The sequence below is a fragment of the Sarcophilus harrisii genome, chromosome 1, assembly GCF_902635505.1.
Source record: "Sarcophilus harrisii chromosome 1, mSarHar1.11, whole genome shotgun sequence".
NCBI classification, from domain to species: domain Eukaryota; kingdom Metazoa; phylum Chordata; class Mammalia; order Dasyuromorphia; family Dasyuridae; genus Sarcophilus; species Sarcophilus harrisii.
In genome coordinates this window covers 265,766,209-265,786,997 of record NC_045426.1, presented here as the reverse complement: position 1 = coordinate 265,786,997, position 20,789 = coordinate 265,766,209, and the positions used below count along the sequence as shown (strand labels likewise).

Sequence of the window (20,789 nt, the reverse complement as noted above, 5' to 3'; positions counted from 1 at the left end):
CCTTTCTTTTTTGGCAAAAGATAGGTTTATTTAAGAGAAGAAGTTACAGACAAAATGAAAAGGTAAAATAAATACCAGGAGAGATAAATATGAAACAGAGTTAGGATAGTATATAGTTAGCAAGGAATGATTTTAACACTTAACAATGGAAAAGCCAAGTTCCCTAGTGGAATTCACAATTAACCAGGAGAAAGGGAATACTCCATGAGATGGGAGTACATCATTGGCTGGCAGACTAAATCCATAGAGAAGTTCAACATTCTAAAGGAGTTAGTTAGCTATAACAAAGAGAAAAACACTATGAGACATGGTGAGGGGATGAGGAAAGACATCATAAGGTATAGGGATAGGAGGAGCAGAAAGATACCATGTGGCAGAATGCTGTGAAAGGTTAGCCTAAAAGGGATTCGCAAAGATGGCGAGGGCCATGAACGGATTGATAGGGGAAATTTAACCTTGGGGGTTTGACATAATTTGGCTTTCTACTTGGATACAGTAAATTGGAATTATACAAGACCTCCATGGGGGTAGGTCTGTAAGATTGAGCAGATCCCCATCAGTGCCTTTCCCTGCTTGCCTCGGGGAGAACCCTATCTAGTGACCTAGATACTCATCAGAAGCTTTTCTGGTTCAAAAGCCATATGTCATAAACCACAAAATGGAAGAGAATTTGGAAACCATCAAGCAGAAGGGCTTTATTTTGCATTCAGTTCAACTGAATTCATCAAGCATTCTGTTGTGAAATAGTCTCTGCCCTCAAGAAGCTTACTTTCTGGGGACTATATGGGAGACATTCACATAGACAAGTTCATACAGAATAAACACAAGGGAACTTGGGGAAAATGAGGAAAGGCTTTTAGTAAAAAAGGAAGTGAAACCTGAAGGAAGTTTGAAATTCAACGGGGTAGAACCTACCTAAGAAGTGAGGAGAATCTCAGTTTATGGCCCAGGAAATGGAATATCCTCTGTTCAAAGACCATCAAGAGATCAAACTGGCTATAATGTAGAATACATGTTGGAGAATGATGTGAAATTATCCTTAAAAGACAGCTTTAGAGCCAGACTGGGAGTACATTTAAAGACAAATCAACAAAGTCTGTATTTCATCCTCAAGATGGGGGAGGGGGGCCACAGAGGTTTCTTAAGACCAGAGAATTTTGACAAACAGCTGGGGCTGGAACACCACCATCATCCATTGTCCTTCCTATCCCCACAGAGTTTAATTAAGATAGTTGAATTAGGAAAACTTTTTATGTAGAAGCATGAAAAAAATCTTAAATTGTGGGTTGATGTTATTAAATCAAACTTCTACTTATGTCAAATGTTTCCAAGTACTTTTTTTTTTTTTGCAAGGCAATTGGGGTCACACAATTAGTAAGTGTTAAGTTTCTGATGCCAGATTTGAACTCAACTCCTCCTGACTTCAGGTCTAGGTTTATCCACTGTGCCATCTAGCTGGCCCTCCAAGTGCATTCTACACTTTCAACAATTCAAGAAATAGTTATTCGACTACCATGTATGTTTTTACCACTATGCTAGGTAAGAATTCGAAGATTAAAATGAGACAAATCTGGTCCTCATACTATGAGGTAAATGATAGAAAGATATAGAAGTTTATTTCAAGAATTGAGGAGGGGGGAGCTCTAAAGCTCAATAATTGGAAAAATTAGGGATAGCTCATGGAGGAGGTGACCCCTAACTGAACTTTGAAGGAAGAAGATGAATTTTCTCATCTGGGGAACAGCTAGTTGTCCAATTAGACTGGAATTTAGAGCTCAGTTTGTGAGATGTGGGTGGAAAAGGAGACACATTTGTTGCACTTTTTTTTTTTTTTTGCTTGTTTTACTGACCTGGGAAGAAATGAAATAAGTAAGAATAGAGGTTCTCTGAGCCAGCTTTTTTTCAAAGGGAGACATAAAATGCAATCAAGTCTAAACTCATTCGTGTCAGATGCTTGAGGAAGGATATTCATTCCTGCTGCCAGGCCAATAAGAGACCCTTTGGCAATCCAGCTAAATCATCTACCTAAGAATTCTTTATTTATAAAGAATTAAGGAACAGCGAGGTGACTCAGTAGATAGAGTCTCAGCTCTGAAGTCTAGAGAACATAAGTTCAAATCTGACCTCAGACACTTACTAGCTATATGACCCTGGGCTTATCACTTAACTCCAATTGCCTTCCAAAAAAAGAAAAGAAAAGAAAAGAAAATTAATGTACTAGCTATATGACCCTGGGCTTATCACTTAAGTCCAATTGCTTTCCAAAAAAAGAAAAGAAAATTAATGTAACACCAAGAGGAGTTTAGACTAAAGAGTTGATTGGACACATTGGAATTATCTAGGCAAATGAAGCTCATGGCCTTACAAGGTTTTGATCTGAATAACTAGGATAGCTGGTATAGACTTGTCCTGAGAAGAATTTGCTCATTGGTGTATTTGACATGTTTTTATAAAATATTGTGATTTAGTCATAAGAAGAATGAACTGGAAGCCAACAGGCCTGGGTTATAGTCCCAGATCTGCCAATAACTAGATGTGTGACTTTGAACAAGTGACCTCACCTTCCTGGATTTTAGTTGCCCAATCTATAAAATAAGATCAGATTAGATTGTATCCAAATTTCCCTTTAACTCTGAAACTTTCTGTGATTCTTAGAGAATTGGTTTATATATAAAATAAACTTTCCATAGAATTATGTATATTGCATTCTTAGAACTCAGTACTGGGAAATTCCAAAGTTCCAAGAAAGGATGAGAAGAATGTGTGGTCATTGCTCAGGCTTCATGTAAGTTCAGTGAAAAGAACATGAGTGATTTTTTTTTTGGCATCAATTTAATTCTCCTCTTACCTGAACTACAATAAAAACTGGCATTCATACAAAGTATCCCAAAAGTCTCAGTGCAGTTTGAAGTTTTAATTGCTATTAAAGCTTCAAATCTCACATGACTTTTGAGACTTTTTATATAATCTTTTTTTAAGGCTTGAAAGAGATTCTGATTTACTCATTTGATCCCAACAACAACCCTGTGGAGTGGATACTACAGGTATTATTATCAGACCCATTTCATAGGCAAAGAAACCAAGGTCCAGAATATTAAGCAACTCACCTATAGTCACACAAGTAATAAATGTCGAAGTCAGTATTTAAATCTAGAGCTCCCCAAATTCTAAGTCTTGCATTCTTTCCACTATACCCTGCTGCTTCTCAGTAGAAAGTTATTGAATGGTTTTCTTATTTGTTTTTTTTTTTTTTTTTTTATGTATGTTTATTTTTGTGGATTCTTTTTAAATTAGCGGGTTGTCTCTTTTTCCATCAGCCAACAACATCTGTTTTTACGGAGAGTGCTCATATTACTGCTCTACGGAACATGCTCTGTGTGGGAAGCCCGATCAAATAGAAGGATCTCTTGCAGCCTTTCTGCCCGACCTGTCCCTGGCAAAGAGGAAAACATGGCGAAATCCATGGAGACGGTCGTACCACAAACGCAAAAAAGCAGAGTGAGTCATTCCCTTGTGCCAGCAACTGTTGGGAGGCAGAAAGCAGAAAACAGCTTTCATCTCAGTCAGGAGGGGGTACCCAAAGCTAGGGACTTCACTCCTGGAAGGGTATGAAAGACTCATGTCCCACTGTAACCCCTTTTCTCTCCCTTCTCCTTTCTTGGTTTTTAAAATGAAGTTTAAAATACTGGTTAGATGATGACTTAGGATCATATATTTAGAGCAGAGCCTCATTAACCTTTTTGTGCCATTGGGAGTCTAGAAAAACTCATGAACCCCTTCTCATAAAAATGTTTTTAAATGCATTAAACAAAATATATAAACTCACAAAGGAAACCAATTATATTGAAATATAGTTATCAGAATATTAAATATTTTAACCCCAGGTTAAGAATCCTTGCTCCAGAGCTTCAAGGAGCCTTAGAGATCACCAAGTGCTCTTTCATGCTATGAATATAAAAACTGATGACCAGGGAAATTAGGTGACTTAGCAGAAGCCATGGAAGCTAGTGTGGCTGCCCATTGCATTAAAAAGAGAGCTAAATCTGGAGTTGAATCACCCAGAACTGGATGCTGGAATTTTCACACAGCCTCTTACTATCCATGTGACTATAGAAAACAAGTCAGTTAACATTCTGAGGCCTCAGTTTCAGTTTAGAGTTGTATTTGATAACTTTTAAAATCTTGTTCTGTTCTGGATCCATGAACCTATTTTATTTGCTGCATAGATAAGGGTTAGTTGTAATTCACCCACTAATTTTGCAAGTTAGTGAGGGTTGATAATAAGCACATTAATTGTGACCTTTTTCACCTTGTTTATACTATATTTATACTTGTTTAATAAACGATGGTACAGAGACAAGCTTCGAGCCAGGCCTGGCTAATTTATTTTAAAAATTGTTACAATCCAATTTAATGAGATCCTATTTAGAATATTGCTTAATATAAATGAGCTTTAACTGGAACATCAAAAAACTTTTCTATATGAAGACTTTTATAATAGTATTTATAATTAAATAAAAGAGATGCTTTGGACCTGAGAAGGTCCCTTTGGGGAACATAAAGGAGAAAAGCCTTTTTTGTACCTTTCCTCCCAGTAGAAACCTGGAAAGTTGATAGGATTGTGTTCAGTACTTCTCACCTTTGTTTTCTGAATCCATCCCCTCTCCATCCCACTTCTTGTCAATTCCATCATTCACTTTAATGTCAACACTGCATCCTACCAGACGTATACAACACCCCTTCTCCTGTCAGTACAGAAATAAGATAGTTCTCCACATATTCTGCTGCTCTTTTCTTTGTAAACAAAAAAAGAGAAGTAATCAATTCACACCTGGGTGCCAACTAGATAATGTGTTAGCCCTCTCTGGAGTGCTTGGATAGAGAATCCTCAGAGAAAAACAATTGTAAATAAAGGAAAGAGTTAGTAATGGTAGAATTTCAGACAAAAGGAAATAGCTCAGTGGGGGAGATATGCACTTCCCCTTAAGGTTGTCTCTATTTAGCAAGGTCTCCCAGGTAGCTGACTTTTTTTCTGCAAAACTGGGCCCCAAATACTCCTCTTATTGAAGTTTTTTATTCTTTGTCCAGAGTCCACCAGTAGATATTGTTACTAATTTAAATCCATAGAATAGATAGTACTTTTGAGCAGGTGTGTGCATGTGTGACTTTGCCACAAGCTAGGTTCCCTAAGAGTAAATTACTCATATACTGAGAACTAAAGGAGAATTGCATAGAGAAAATGGTTCTCAGAGCCCAAAAGGAAGGAGAATTAGGGAAAAGAATCATGGCACATTCCTAAGAGTCTTGATTTTGGATGGGTATCTCCTTTAATATGACTAAAGAATATCTAGAAGTGATTTTGTCTATCCACTTAACCTCAGTGATCCAACTTAGTAAGAAATGTTACCTAAACCATTCTTGAAAAATGGTCCTTATTCACAAGGAACTTATCACACTGCTTTTTTTGATAATTTATCTGTGATTAATAATATTTTTAAAAATTAATTTTATTTATTTTTCAATTACATGTAAAAAAATTTAACAATCTTTTTTTAAAAATTTTTTTTAAAAAATTGAGTTCCAAAATTTCTCACTCCCTCCTCGTGAAGGCCAGCAATTTGATATCAGTTATACATGTGAAGACATTCAAGATATATTTCCACACTAGCCATGTTGCGAAAAAAAAAAAAAAACCCAACAACAACAACCCACAAACAAAATAAAGTACTAAAAAATGAGGGTTAAAGCAAAGTATGCTTCAATCTGATTTCAGAGTTCATCAGTTCTCTTTCTACAAATGGATAGTATTCAGAATTGTCTTTGGTAATTGTCTTGATCACAGTAATCAAATCTTCCACAATTGATCATCCTTAAAATATTGTTATATACAGTGTTCTTCTGATTCTTCTCACTTCACTTTGCATCAATTCATACAAGTCTTTCTAGATTTTTCTGAAACTATTTCCCCTTATTATTTCTTATAGTACAATAGTATTCCATCACAGTGATATACCACAACTTATTCTGTCATTCTCCAATTGATAGATGTCCCCTCAATTGCTAATTCTTTACCTGAGTCCTGAGTCCTTCCCCTCTCCTTTTTAAAAATTTTTTTGAGATACATACATAGCAGTGGTATATTACTGGGTCAAGAGTCTGCATAGTTTGTAATTCCAAATTGTTCTTCAGAATGATTGTATTCTAGTTCACAATTCCATCATAGTGAATGAGCATGCCAGTTTTTCTACATCCCCACCCAACATTTATCGTTCTTCTTTTGTATCATGTTAGCCAATCTGATTAGTATGAGGTGGTATCTCAGAATTGTTTTAATTTTCCTTTCTGCAATCAATAGTGATTTAGAACATTTTTTTCATGTGACTGTTGATAACTGATTTCTTCTTCTGAAAACTACTTACTCATGTCCTTTGACTAATAGGGAATAGCTCTCATTTTAATAAATTTGGCTCAGTGGGTCTGTATTCCAAAGAGACCATAAAAGAGGGGAAAGGATCCATATGTGAAAAAAATGTTTATATCAGCTCTTTTTTTTAATGGCAAACAATTGGAAATAGAGTGGATGCCCATCAATAGAGGAATAGCTAAATAAGTTATGACATATGAATGGAAGGAATATTATTATTCTATAAGAAATGATGAGCAGGCTATTTCAGAAAAGCCTGGAAAGACATATGAACATACATAATGCTGAGTGAAGTGAGTAGAATCAGAAGAACATTATACAGAAACAGCAAGATTATGTGATGATCAATTATGATGGATTTAGCTCTTCTCCAAAATAAAGTAATCCAAGACAATTCCAATAGACTTGGGATAGAAAATTCCATCTATGTGCAAAGAGAGAATTATGGAGATTGAATAAGGTTTGAAGTATACTATTTTTATTTATTTTTTTTTTTTGGTTTGTTTACTTTTTCTTTCTCATAGTTTTGCCCTTTTGTTCTGATTTTTATTTCCTAACATGATTAATACGGAAATATATTTAAAACAATTGTACATGTATATCAGATTGCTTACTGTCTTTCTGAAGGGAGGGTAGGTAAGGAAGAGAGGAGAAAAGATTGGAACTCAAAACATTACAAAAATTAATGTTGAAAACCATCTTTACATGTAATTGGAAAACTAAATAAATAAATTTAGCTCAGTTCCCTATATATTTGAAACTTGAGACCTTTATCAGAGAAACTTACTGTTATGTCCTCCTCCCCCCCCCCCCCAATTCCCACTTTTTTGTTTTCCTTCTAATTTTGGCTGCATTTGTTTTGTTTATACAAAAGCCTTTTAATTTCATTAAAAATTTAATTTTTAATCAAAATTATTTATTTTACCTCATGTAATGCCTTTTATCTCTTCTTATTTAGTCATAATTTTTTTTCTTATCAGTATCTCTGACTGGTACCCTTTTCCATGGTTTCCTAGTTTACTATGATATTACTGTTTATATCTAAGTCATTTATTCATTTTGACCTTCTCTTGGTATATAGAATGAGATGTTAGTCTATGCTTAGTTTCTGCCAAACTGCTTTTTAGTTTATCCAGCAATTTTTATTGAATGATGAGTTCTTGGATCTGTAGTCATTTACTAATGTATTGGGTACTTAATCTATTCCATTGATCCACCACTTTTATTTCTTAGCCAGTACTATGTTATTTTGATGATGATCACTTTGTAATACAGCTTGAAATGTGAAACTGTTTCTCAGTCTTCCTTTACATTTTTTCATTAAATCTGTTGATATTCTTGACTTTTTGTCCTTCCATATGAATTTTCTTAATATTTTTTCTAGCTCTATACAATAATTATTTTACAGTTTAATTGGTATGCCACTGAATAAATAAACTATAACTTAGGTAAAATTGTCATTTTTATTATATTATTGGCTCAACCTACCCATGAGCAATTAATATTTCTTCAAGTTTTGTTTAGATCTTTATTTATTTCTTTGAAAAGTGTTTTGTGATTGTATTCATATAATACTTGGGTTTTTTTTTTAGGGCAGTAACTGCTGTTCTTAAAGATAGAAATATATTTTTTTACTTAGATTTAACATATAATATTGCCTACTGCAATTTGAAGTCATTTCTTCATTTTTGTCTTCTCTCAATAAGGAGCTCCTTAAAGCTGATTCATTGTGTCTTCAATTGTCCTTAAAATAAATTGGTTCATTATTAAGATGAGAATTGCCTTCATGCCAGTTGTTCCTTTCAGATGGGAAGTGGACCCTGATTACTGTGAAGAAGTGAAGCAAACACCACCATACAATAGCAACCGCATTTTGGATATAATGGACATGACCATTTTTGATTTCTTAATGGGTATGTGTCTGATCCTATTAAATTAACTGTAAAAAGAATTTGAATTATTGGGAGGGCCATGTGTAACCAAGCAATTTTTGATACATGGCATGAAGATATGAGCCTATTTTTTATGGAAGGCAGATCTACATAAGTAACAAAATAGATTAAAACCATCAAATATTAATACAGATGTATTGTTAAAAGTCCCAAACATAATACTCCAGCTTGTTATTTCTGTGAATAGGTCTAATAGTTTGAGCAGGCACCTAAGATTTACTATTTTTATTTTAGTTGTTAGGGCTTAGAAATTATATATAAGGGGAGTAAGAAATACTCTGCTCTCTGCAAGAAGCTAATGTCTCTTATTTTACATCCTTGAATTTTCAACTTCCAAGATTCAAAATTGTTTCTGGTTCCTTCCACAGGAAACATGGATCGACATCATTATGAGACTTTTGAAAAGTTTGGCAATGAAACATTTATTATTCACTTAGACAATGGAAGAGGGTAAGGTTCTTTGTTCTTCTAAATAAAACAATAGCATTGTAACATCTCCATTTAGCTGTATATTCATATTCCCAAAACTTCAAATATCTGGTAACTTTCCTGAAAGTGGAAATAAGCAAAAGGGTCTTCTTAAAAATAAATGAGATTTATTGAAGAGAAAACCAAATTTACATACTGAAACAAAAAAAAAAAAAGAAAGAAAATTAATAAGAATGGAGAGAAATCTGTTACAGTGTCTATGCACTTGACTTTTTAATAGAAGTACCAACCCATTCAGGCCCTTTGATTTAGAATTACATGTAAAATTGGGGGGAGGAGAGAATTTTTAAATTATCAAATGTAAAATAAATCACATTTTGGAAATTCAAAGATATCTGATAATAGAGAGAAGATGGAAGGATTCCTAGCTCACCCACAGTCTGGGGCCATTTGGTATAGGGTCAAACTACTTTATTTGGCTTAATATCAAATGAGCTGATATATGTAAAGTACTTTGCAAATTTTAAGAGATTACATGAATGGTAGCTATTTTTATCACTGTTATTACCAGTAGTCTCTGTGGGCATCTCTGGATTACATTTATATTGATAACCCTCAGTCATCAATAAAGGGTAGGGAACAAAAATTTATTAAGCGTTTTACTATGTGCCAGGCAACTGTGTTGATAAGTACTTTACAAATATTATCTCATTTGTTCCTCACAACAAACCTGGAAGGTAGGTGATATTGTTATCCTCATTTTGCAGAGGAAGAAACTGAGGCAGGCAGAGGTTAATTAACTTGTGTAAAATCACACACAGTTAGTAAGGTCTGAGGTAAGATTTGAATTCAGGTGTTCCATGCTTCAGGCCCAGCACTACCTAGCTGCTTTATCCCCTTAAAATATTAAATTGTGTTCATTATGCTCTGTTTAAGATCCAAGGAATTGTGCTACCAGCTGTTTCATAAAGATTTCCCACCAAAATGGGTAAAATAAGAAATAATTGGATATATGAAACTGAAAGCTTCAGTTATCTGGAAAATTCATTTATGTAGAACATCCCATTCCATGTTGAAACTAGCTAAATGAGCCACTACTGTAATTATACTATACAATAAACTATTTGACAGTTCATATCTCCCTGAATTTCTATCTTTACCCGACAACTCTCTGTTCATTCATCTGTGCCTTCTTTTTTCTGGTCTAGTCAACTCCAGCCAACTCCAGCATAAAGACATGCTTCTCTTATGCCTATGTGTTTTACAGAACACACATAGATGCAGACTTGACATTCTGTGACTCCCAATGTGACTATATATATAAAATGTATTTCTTGCTTCAAATAGGTTTGGAAAATACTCTCATGATGAGCTCTCCATTTTGGTGCCTTTAAATCAATGCTGCAGGTGAGTTCTTTTGTGGTTAGTCCCAGTTATTAATGAACTCTTTTATCATCAATTATCATTACAAAAAGTCCTGAAAATATGATATTTGAAATTAAATCAGCTGTTTTTCCAACTCTTGCATGATAAGCAGAGCTGTAACTCCGAGGCAAATGTAGCTTTGCCCATGTCACCAGCATTTGGTGGGGAATCGTGCTTGCTCCCTGAGAAAGATATATATGTCCTTTCCTCCACATCTAGTGTCCCAATGCCTCTTGAACTTCCTAGCTATCTATGTATTAATATTATTACATATAGCATAACTGCCTATAGGCTCCCATTGTTGTTATTTTCCTCTCCCTGGGTTCATTTTCCTTACTAGTTCCCATGGGAAGTGAGGATCAGACTTCCTTCCTTCCTTCCTTCCTTCCTTCCTTCCTTCATAATAATAGCTTTTTATTTTTCAATGCAAAGATAATACAATGCAAAGATAATTTTCAGTATTCACCCTTGCAAAAGCTTGTGTTTCAAAATTTTCTCCCTCCTTTCCTTCTTCTTCCTCCCCTAGACATCAAGCAATCCAATATAAGTTAAACATGCAATTTTTCTAAACATATTTCCACAATTATGATTCTGCACAAGAAAAATTAGATCAAAAGGGGAAAAATGAGGGAAAAAAAGCAACAAAGAAGGTGAAAATACTATGTTGTGATCCATATTCAGTCCCCACAGTCCTCTCCCTGGATGCAACAAACTCTCTCCATCACAAGTGTATTGGAATTGGCCTGAATGACCTTATTGTTGAAAAGAGACAAGTCCATCAGAGTTGATAATCACATAATCTTGTTGTTGTTCTGTACAATGTTTTCTTGGTTCTACTCTCTTCACTTAGCATCAATTCATGTAAGTCTCTCCAGGCCTTTCTGGAATCATCCTGCTGGTTGTTTCTTACAGAACAATAATATTCTATAATATTCAGATATCCTAACTTATTTAGTCATTCCCCAACTGATGGGCATCCACTCAGTTTCCAGCTCCTTGCCACTACTAAAAAAGCTGCTGCAAACATTTTTGCATGTGTGGGTCCTTTTCTCTTTTTAATGATCTTTTTGGGATATTGGCCCAGTAGAGACACTGTTGGACCAAAGGGTATGTACAGTTTGATAGCCCAAATTTGGGCATAGTTGCAAATTACTCTCCAGAATGGTTGGATCAGTTCACAACTCCACCAACAATTAATTTATTAATGTGGATCAGACTTTCTAAGGGATAACTGACATCTATGTGATTCTACTGTACCCACTTTGGGGCTGTCCCTCTGCAATGCTATATCCTTTCATGCCCAACTGAAATTACTTCAACTAGCTACTCTGACGACAAGGAAAGAGAAACATGATGTGAGTGGTACTGTAGCAGGTTACATTTGATTACATTAATATATCATTCTGAGAAAAATAGCATTAGGATGCAAATAGTTACTTATTTAAAAAATTCCAGTTATTCATTAGTTATTTTCAAAATAAGTGGTTTGGTCAGAATCATTGAATTTTAAAACTAGAGGGGATCTAAGAGATCGTATAATCCAATTTATATATAATTTATGTATCCATTTTATGGATAAGGAAAAAATCATTCCAGAAAGAATAGGAATTATTTTGTTGTCTGTATTGGTGTATGCTAGCATGAGTCTATGACATAAAAGTTGCTTTATAAATGTTTGTCACTTGACTGCTTGATTAATTGCCCAAGTTCTCATAATAAGTTAGTATTAGAGCTGGGACTAAAATCCAATCTCCTGAATTCTGAAATATTGGGAACAGAGCCATTCATCTCCCAAGTGATCTTTCTCCTAGGAAAGGAGACCAAGAAGGCAGCTGAATGCCTGGATAGTCTTTTGGCTGGGAATGGTAATAAGCTCTTCAAGGTGACCCATTTTAAACTAGCCCCTATTTAAAGCAGCTTTAAAACCAGTCGAAAAGAAGCCAACTTTTCATTGTGATGGTTTGTGAGAAATCACATTTCTACAGAGATTCCTGCCTATCCCTAGATTTCCTTGTCTCCCACTCATCCACCCATCCAAATATCTCCCACATCAAAGATGAAATTATGTTTAATTAGTAAGCAATGACTTCTAAGTAATCAGAGCAGTTCTGTGAAGACCTATTGGGAAATAATTCTGTAGAAAAGGTTTTCCTTTAACTCACTTAAAAAAATAAACTGATATACCCTGATAACATTGATACTTGTGATATAATAAAATATCCCTTATTTTCCTCAGCAAAGAGTTCTTTGAGAGAAGAGGCATAATAACAATAATCATAATAATAAACATTTATTTAACACTGAAGTTTACAAAGCCCTTTCCATATATTATTTCATTTAATCATCACAACTCAGTATTAGAGGCTATTATTATTTCCATTTTACAGATGAAAGAATTGAAGCTCATGAGAGTTTAGATAATTTGCCAGGGGTAATAAAGCTAGAAAGTCTCTGAAACAGGTATCAAACTCAATAGTAGGTTATCAAATTCCCAAGAGCAATGCTCTAAATCTTATAACACCTAGTTATCCTCAAGGACATGTGCTTTATCTTCTTCCTATATCATATCTGTTGTCTGCTGCACTAAAATATGAAATCAGCTGACTACATTTTAGAATTGCCTTCATTTATTATTATAATTATTTTGTATGTTCAATTGGCTCTTCTCTTTTTTCTTATTTATACAGTTTATACACGTTTTTCTTTTTTAAAGCTATGCTACTATTTTATTAATACATAGTGCCACTGGTCATTCAGCCCTTTACTAACCCATGGGCACCTGGTTTGTTTCTAGGTTTCATGTTTTGTGTTTTGTTTTGCTAGCACAAAAAGTGTTCCTATCACCATTGAACTCTTTTCTAAAGAGCACATAATGGGATGGGATTTAGGATTCTGGTGAGGGTGGGTAGTGGTAGTTAAGCCCACTTTCAGATTCTATATCATTTGCTTGGAGATTGCAATAGAAGCCCAGTGACAGAGCTCACTGCTCCCATTTTATCAGTTCCTAGAACCATAGCCTGAGAGCTGAAAGAGGAACCCTAAGAGATCCAACCTAACCCTTTCATTTTACAGATGAGAAAATGGAGCCCTAAATAGATGATGTATATAAGTAATAGAATTAGAATTTATATTTTTAAGTCATGACTCCAGATTTACCTATTTCTCTTTCTGCTATGCTATACTGCCTTCGTAGAATATAGAGCTAGAAGAGAATTAACAGATTGCCTAATCCAACTCCCACTTTCTTGGAGAAGAAAATGAGATACATAGAAGGGGAAGTAATTTGTTTGAGGTTATATAGGAAGAAAAGCTAGGAATTAAACCCAGATGCTATTATAACAAATCTAAAATTATCTACCATTATCATTCAATCAATAATCAAGTGCTGGAGATATAAAGGCAAAAAATGAAATTAGTGCCTGCCCTCAAAGAGCTTATTTTCTCTTGGGGGAAACAGCATTTTGCACGCACTAGTATATGCTTATAAATGCCAAGTTAATACAAAGTAATTTCAATGAGGAATCACTTATAGCTGATTCTGGACAGTCTATTCTCCCAGTATTGTCCTCCTCCATCCAAATCCAGGATCCTTGAGTGCAAAATTACACCTGTAAAAATTAGCTAAGATTATGGTAGCTTTGTTTAGAATGTGAGAAATGCCATTTCAGACCTTTGGGAGATAGGATAGAAATCAAAAGAACACTGGATGGGGAGTCAGTGAGTATGAGGCCAGACTGTGCCTCTTACTGTCTATGTGACCTTGGGAAACATCTTTAAACTCTCTCCACTTTATAAAATGGTGATTTTGGTGCTATAAACTTTACTGCATTGTTATGCAGATCAAATAAGATAATGTATGTAAAGTGCTCCACCATCATAAAACTGTGGTGAGTGGTTCCCATTATTGTACTCTTTATGGGTAAATGTTCAGAAATGCCTTCCTGACTGGCAAAAATAAGGTGGAAAATTGGGTACCTTCCTTCTCAAACTGCTCGAACAGCTAAAATGTGGCTAATGTTATATTGACACCCAGGACTGTAGGAAATAAATTTGAGGTACAATTAGAGTTAGTCTTTAAAGCTTTTCTTCCTGTATTCCTCCCCCTGCCAGCCCCTCTGGGCCCTGGGCTTTTAAATTATCCTGGTCTTTCCCCCTGGGAAGGAGAAACTCATTTATACTCTAGTGTTAACTCACTGATGGCAACTAAGCAAATAGAGCTCTGGGCGTAGAGTTACGAGTTCAAATTTGGCCCCAGACACTTACTGTATGACCCTGGGCAAATCACTTCACTCTGTTTGTCTCAGTTTCATCATATGTAAAATGAACTGGAGGAGGAAATGACAAACCATTCCAGTATCTTTGCCAATAAAATCCCAGATGCGGTCACAAAGGGTTGGGCACAACAGAAAATGATTGAATTGAAGACTTTAAAAATATTTGTATTTGTGTATGTACTATGTACATATATGAACATATAAACATATATATGCATGTGTGTATTTATATATATAATATAATATATATATTATATACATATAATATATATGTAAACATCTTCAAGTCATAAAGAGTCAGACATGACTGAACATCAACAACAATGTTAACAAATTGATGCTGTAGTGTTAGAAAGCTGACATGTTAGTCTTCTCAGGTGATTCACAGGACTGGGGGGAAAGAAAAGTAGAACATCAATACAAAGGAATGAGTCACTAGTGGTAGAATTTCAGGAATTGGGGGAGGGGACCTAAAGCCCACTTGACTTTAGTCCAATTCCACATAGCATCTCCTTGACTGGACAAACACAGAATGTCAAAGTTAGATAGAGGATATCAGAAATCACATAGGCCAGAAATTCTCAAAACTTTCTGATCTCAGTGCTCTTTTTTCACTCTTAAAGTTATTTTCTTTTCCCCATAAAGAGTTTTTGTTTGTGTCTGTCACTTTTTACTGTATTAGAGCTTAAAATTAAAATGTCAGTATCATTATGAAAATTGTTTTAGCCTCACGTTTTCCAGAGCAGATTTTAAGAACCATTGACTTAGACCAGTCAATGTCTTTATAAGATTGCACCAGATCACAGATCAGAGCCAGAAAACTTTTAAGGCCATCTGTTTCCAACCTCCTCAGTTTGCAGAGAGGGACACTGAGGTCCAAAGAGAGATGAAGCTATTTATCCAATGGCAACAAAAGTAGGAAGTAAAGGAGACTGTATCTAAATCCAAGACCCCTGAGACTCCAGACTCATTGTTTTCATAATCCCTGTACAGTATTCAGATGAACAGACTTTGTTCTATAGAAATAAAGTGGTTTACCCATGGTCATGTAGATAATTAGCAGGAAAGCCAAGACTTCAGTCCACATCCCCAGGATCTTAATCCATTTTCCACCACACCACGAATTTGAACCATATAGATGGCAGAACTGTGAACAACTAATTATTAGAACAACTAATAAAACATCTTGGCCTGGGTCACACAAAAGGTGAGGGATGGAGTGCTTGAAGGATGTAGGACTGAGTAGAAGCTACCTACTTCTATACCTGGAGGTAGGCAGCAAGGGTAGGAGGGGATGATTTGTTCCACAGAGGTAGTCACAGGAGAAAGCCAGTGTGTCCCCAAACATAATAATGATTCTAAATTGTCAAAGGAAGAGAAAGGCCCTGAGGCCTTTGGGCAGTGGGCCGTAGGGGAGAAAGCAAGAAGAAAATATGTTTTCTGATATCACTGAAACAGGACAAGGTGGAGAGAAAGCATCCTTTCTCCCCCTGCCCTCAGGAAGGGTAGAGCAGGGGGGACAAGGGAGAAGTGCTCCCAAGGAGAGGTCAGTATTACTCCCAGTACTTTTTAAATATCCTGTTCTGGAGCAAAACTCTGGTCACCCACCCTAGCTTACCTAGATTGCTAGTCAAATATATTACAGAGGGCTTTTTTTTTTTTTTTTTTTTTTGAGCCATTTCATACATGTCTAACTCTTTATGATCCCACTTGGGATTTTCTTTACAAAAATACCAGACTAATTTGTCATTTCCTTCTCTTGCTCATTTTATAAATGAGGAAACTGAGGCAAATTGGATTAGGTGACTTGCCCAGAGTTCCATAGTTAGTCAGTGTCTAGCTTCACATTTGAACTCAGATCCTCCTGACTCCAAAACCCATTCCTCTATCCAGTGTGCCACTTAGTTACCACATACTACTGCTAGATCCTGATGAATACAAGTAATGAATCCCATAAAGTTTTTTTTTTTTAATTTATTTGAATTTGTACTGCACATTTCCATTAGACTGGAGCCAAATACAATATTTTACATAATTATTACTTCAAATAGTTAGAATTGGAATACATGGGGATTTTGTTATTCACTGACTATCTTTGCGCTGTTTCTTCCCTTTATGCTCTTATCCTACTATGAGTTCCCAAGAGCCAATAAAGTATATCTATTTTCTGTTCTGGTTTGCCAGAGATCTGGAGACTGAGTTTTTTTTATTTTACTCTTTCTTTCCCAGAATAAGGAAGTCCACCTACCTGCGACTACAATTGCTTGCTAAGGAAGAATACAAGCTGAGCGACTTGATGGAAGAATCTTTGCTCAAAGACAAAATCGCTCCCATTCTCTACCAGTTACATTTAGAGGCCCTGGATAGACGGCTACGGATTGTTCTCCAGGCTGTTAGGGACTGTATAGAAAAAGATGGTTATAACAGCGTGGTTGAAAATGACTTTGACACTACCAACACGATCACAACCAAGAGGTAGTAAAATTAAAGCAGCGTTCCTGTTTTTACGAGTGAAAGAAGGAAAAGAAGAAAAAAGTCTTGCAAGAGACTATGTGTACGCCACTTTGTGAATTCAGTGAATTCAGAATTGAGATATAATTGTTCCCAAAGTAGGTAAAGACACTCTGAGAAAGATTAGATAATTATGAACTAAATCTAATGCAATGCTTATAAGTAGTTCCCCGAAACAATATGAAAGTGTTGGAAAAATATTATGATCACTGACAGATGAAATGGATTGGTGGCAACTGCGTGCTGTCTTTTTTTTTTTTTTTTTTTTGTATGGAAAGGAGGCCTTTGATATTTTGTATTTGCATATGGTTTCTATATATGTGTGTGTGGGTACATATTTATATATGTACCCACACATACATGTATATGTATGTGTGTGTGAGAACCACAGATCTACCTACCAAGTTTCACAGAGCAGAGGCGACATCATCTGATACCTCACCATTTTTTCCGGGTGACATCTGCTTGGTCAATTATGTTACTCCATCATGGGCTGTCCTGTGCTAGACCTGACCCAAAACTAAAAGTTTGGGGTGGGAAAGGGGGTTGGGCCTCAGCGCTTAAAGAATTGAGAGGAAAACTCTAAAAGCTCAGTGGTTAATCCAAATGGAATTTCAATAATTGTTCATTTTCAGAAAATACTTGAATGTTGGTTTTTACAAAGTGATGTAAAATGATGAGTTGTTCTATTTATCCATCACTAAGTAGCAATCCTGACCTTTCTAGATGGGCGAAGGGAAACCGCTACTGTCCTGACTTTGCTTTTGATAGTTTGGTGTAAATATATACATATATGAGTAAATCTGCAGTCTGCAGCCATAGGCTTACTTTTGCAGCATTTTTTTTTTTTTTTTTGGTGGAATTGTTTGCAACGTGGTACAAGTACAATAAAAATATGGCAGATGTGTAGCCGGAGTGCTTCTGTGGGTTACTTATCAATTGCAGAACTGGAGAATTTTACAATGTTTTACTTAAAAGGACTTCAAACAATCCTTCTCTCTGCCTGAAGCATGAATTCACTCTTCAGTGTCCTCAACAATAAAAATAGTTCTGACACTTTAAGGTTTGCAGAGTACTTCACAAATATTTCATTCCATCCTCACTACAACTCTGGGGCTCTGGGCTATTGTTATACCAGTTTTACAGAGGAAATTGAGGCAGACAGATATAAAATAAGTATCAGAGGCTAGGTTGGAACTCAGGTCTTTCCAACTATAGATCCAGAGTTATGTCTATTGAATCAACTAACTGCCTAAGGAAGGAAAAATAAAAGAAAGGAACAAAAAAGGGAGAATGCTATGAAATGGGAAGGAAGGAAATGAAGAAGGGAAGAAGAAAAAAAGAAGCAAGAAGAAAAAGATGTAAGGAAAGATGAACACATTAATGTGAATTTATGTGAAAATAATCTATTCAACTGCAAATACATCTGGCAGGATAATCTAATGTTTAAATGGAAATATATCTGGAGGATCATTTTAGGCTTACAGAAAACCATCTGAAGCCAAAGGGTAATGGATATAAAACAAGTCTACAAAATTAAAAAGAGTGTTGATTTGTTCATCAAACACTGAAACACTATGAATCATGACCATGAAGTATGTAGTTTTAGGACAAATTAAATATTTGAAGTCCTTTACTCCTTTTGAGAATGGACAGTGAATAAATGGAACCTGTTACTGCTCCCCCTCCTGCACTTTTGATACCAGAAAAGCTGATCCTTTTTCTGTCACTAAAAACATAATATTCTATCTCCCATCTCCAACCATTTGTATTAGCATTTTCCATGTCTGGAAAGCCTCTGTCTCATAAAATCCCTTTCTCTCTACAAGACAGAGCTCAAGCAGCAGCTTCTGCTTTTTTGATTTACCCAATTGTTAGTAGCCTCTCTCCCAAGCTACATTGGTTTTAATTCTTTTTGCTTCTTTTTATTAATTTTATATATATATATATGTATACACACACACACACACACACACACATATATGTAAAGAGTGCTAGACCTAAAATCAAGAAAACCAGAATTCAAATGCAGCCTCAGACACTTAGTAGATGTATGATTAGGGGCAAGTCACTTAACCTCTGCCTCAGTTTCCTTAACTGTAAAATGGGGGTGGTAATAATACCTACCTTACTGATTATTGTGAGGATCAAAGGAAATATTTGTAAAGCCTTTGGCACAGTGCCTAAGACATAGTAGGTTGATACAAATGCTTTTTCCTCCTCCCTCTCTTATTCTCTGTATTTTCTCTCTCTCTCTCTCTCTCTCTCTGTATCTCTGTCTCTCTCTCTGTATCTCTCTCTGTCTCTCTGTATTTCTCTCTCTGTGTATCTCTCTCTCTTTGTGTATTTCTCTCTGTGTCTCTCTCTGTATCTCTCTGTCTCTCTCTATTTCTCTTTTTCTCTCTCTCTCTGTCTCTCTGTCTTTCAGTCTCTGTCTCTGTCAACCATGTAGATGAAAGGCAGGCAAGTTACCCTGAAGGATAACTCAGGCCCTATAAGAACCAGTAGGGGTGCAGGGCTTGCCTCTAGCCCTAGTTCACCAACCCCTGATCTAGTTAGTCTGTGACCTCCATTTTACACAGGAGCAACCTGAGGCTGTGACTTGCGTGATCACTTTTAGTTTAATGATCTTTCTATTGCACCCCTGCTTCTCATTCTTCTCTAATGAAAATATGACATGGGACAATAGTCCTTTCACATACGAGATATTTTTGCTATCTAGGTGGTACAATTCACTGGGCCCGGAGTCAGGAAAATTTGAATTTAAACCTAACATCAATATTTACTGATTATATGATCCTATATAAGTCATTTAGCGCTGCCTGTCTCAGTTTCCATAGTTGCAAAATGTGGATAATAATAACACTTAAATTCTGAGGTTGCTGTGAGGATCAAATAAGCTAATATTTATAAAGTATAAAGCTTTCTGTCCTTCCTTCCCTTTTCTTCCTTCATTCATTTCCTTCTTCCTTCCTTCTCTCCCTTCCCTCCCTCTTACCCTCTCTCCATTCTTCCTTCTTTTCATTCTTTCCTTCTTCCCTTCTTCCCTCCTTCCTTCTGTTGATGTTGGGAAGGAACCCTAAAAGGTTGGGATCACAGACTGATATCAAGAGATGTCTCAAAAGAATTTGCAGGTTTGAACCCATATCCAAGTCAAGGGGCAAAGTTTATAGTAATTGTAATGCCAATTGAAGCAGGCTAAATTCGTAATGAATTTAGCAAAGAACCAGGAGCAAGGAGACAAATTTATCCAGTTCTTCATGTAATTGATATGCTAATTTTATGGAATAGAGATAGAACTGAGGAGTGGTTTTAGGAATTTGGTTATTAGTGAACAGCATATCTAGGAACTATCCTAAAGCAAGAAGACTTTAGAATCATTGACCAACAAGATTATCAGAACAATAGCATTCCTTAAAGTTAGAGAGTCTCGGAATCTGTAATATATCTTCCCTAAAGTCAAAGGGAAGAAATACCATTATACTCCTAGGCCAGAAGACATTTACAATCATTACAGACAGATTACCAGAACAATAGCATTCCAAGGGGGGGGTGGGGGGGGTTGAACCTCAGGATCACAGATTCCAAATCCAGAAGACTTTAGAATCACTGACAGATTATTAGAACAGAAACACCTCAAAGTCAAGGGGACATTCCATCTACTGTCTCTCCTAGAAGCAAGGTGGGTGCAACCAGATCAATTGGCAGAGGTTACAACAAGGGGGTTAGACCGAGCGGATCAAGATCCTCAGAGCTCAGTGGAGTGAATTTTGA

The 20,789-nt window shown here is 35.9% G+C and overlaps 1 protein-coding gene across 1 annotated transcript in view; it reads left to right on the top strand.

Annotated features, from left to right (window-relative positions):
• The window catches only part of FAM20C (FAM20C golgi associated secretory pathway kinase), a 151,286-nt gene extending 133,362 nt beyond the window's left edge, over positions 1 to 17,924 (top strand). Inside the window, exons 6-10 of the mRNA XM_003761493.4 lie at positions 3,318 to 3,498; positions 8,231 to 8,337; positions 8,745 to 8,826; positions 10,153 to 10,212; positions 16,734 to 17,924. Coding sequence (XP_003761541.2) covers positions 3,318 to 3,498; positions 8,231 to 8,337; positions 8,745 to 8,826; positions 10,153 to 10,212; positions 16,734 to 16,983 — 680 coding nt within the window. The 3' untranslated portion in view covers positions 16,984 to 17,924. The remainder of the gene's footprint in view (positions 1 to 3,317; positions 3,499 to 8,230; positions 8,338 to 8,744; positions 8,827 to 10,152; positions 10,213 to 16,733) is intronic.
• Positions 17,925 to 20,789: the final 2,865 nt, after the last annotated feature.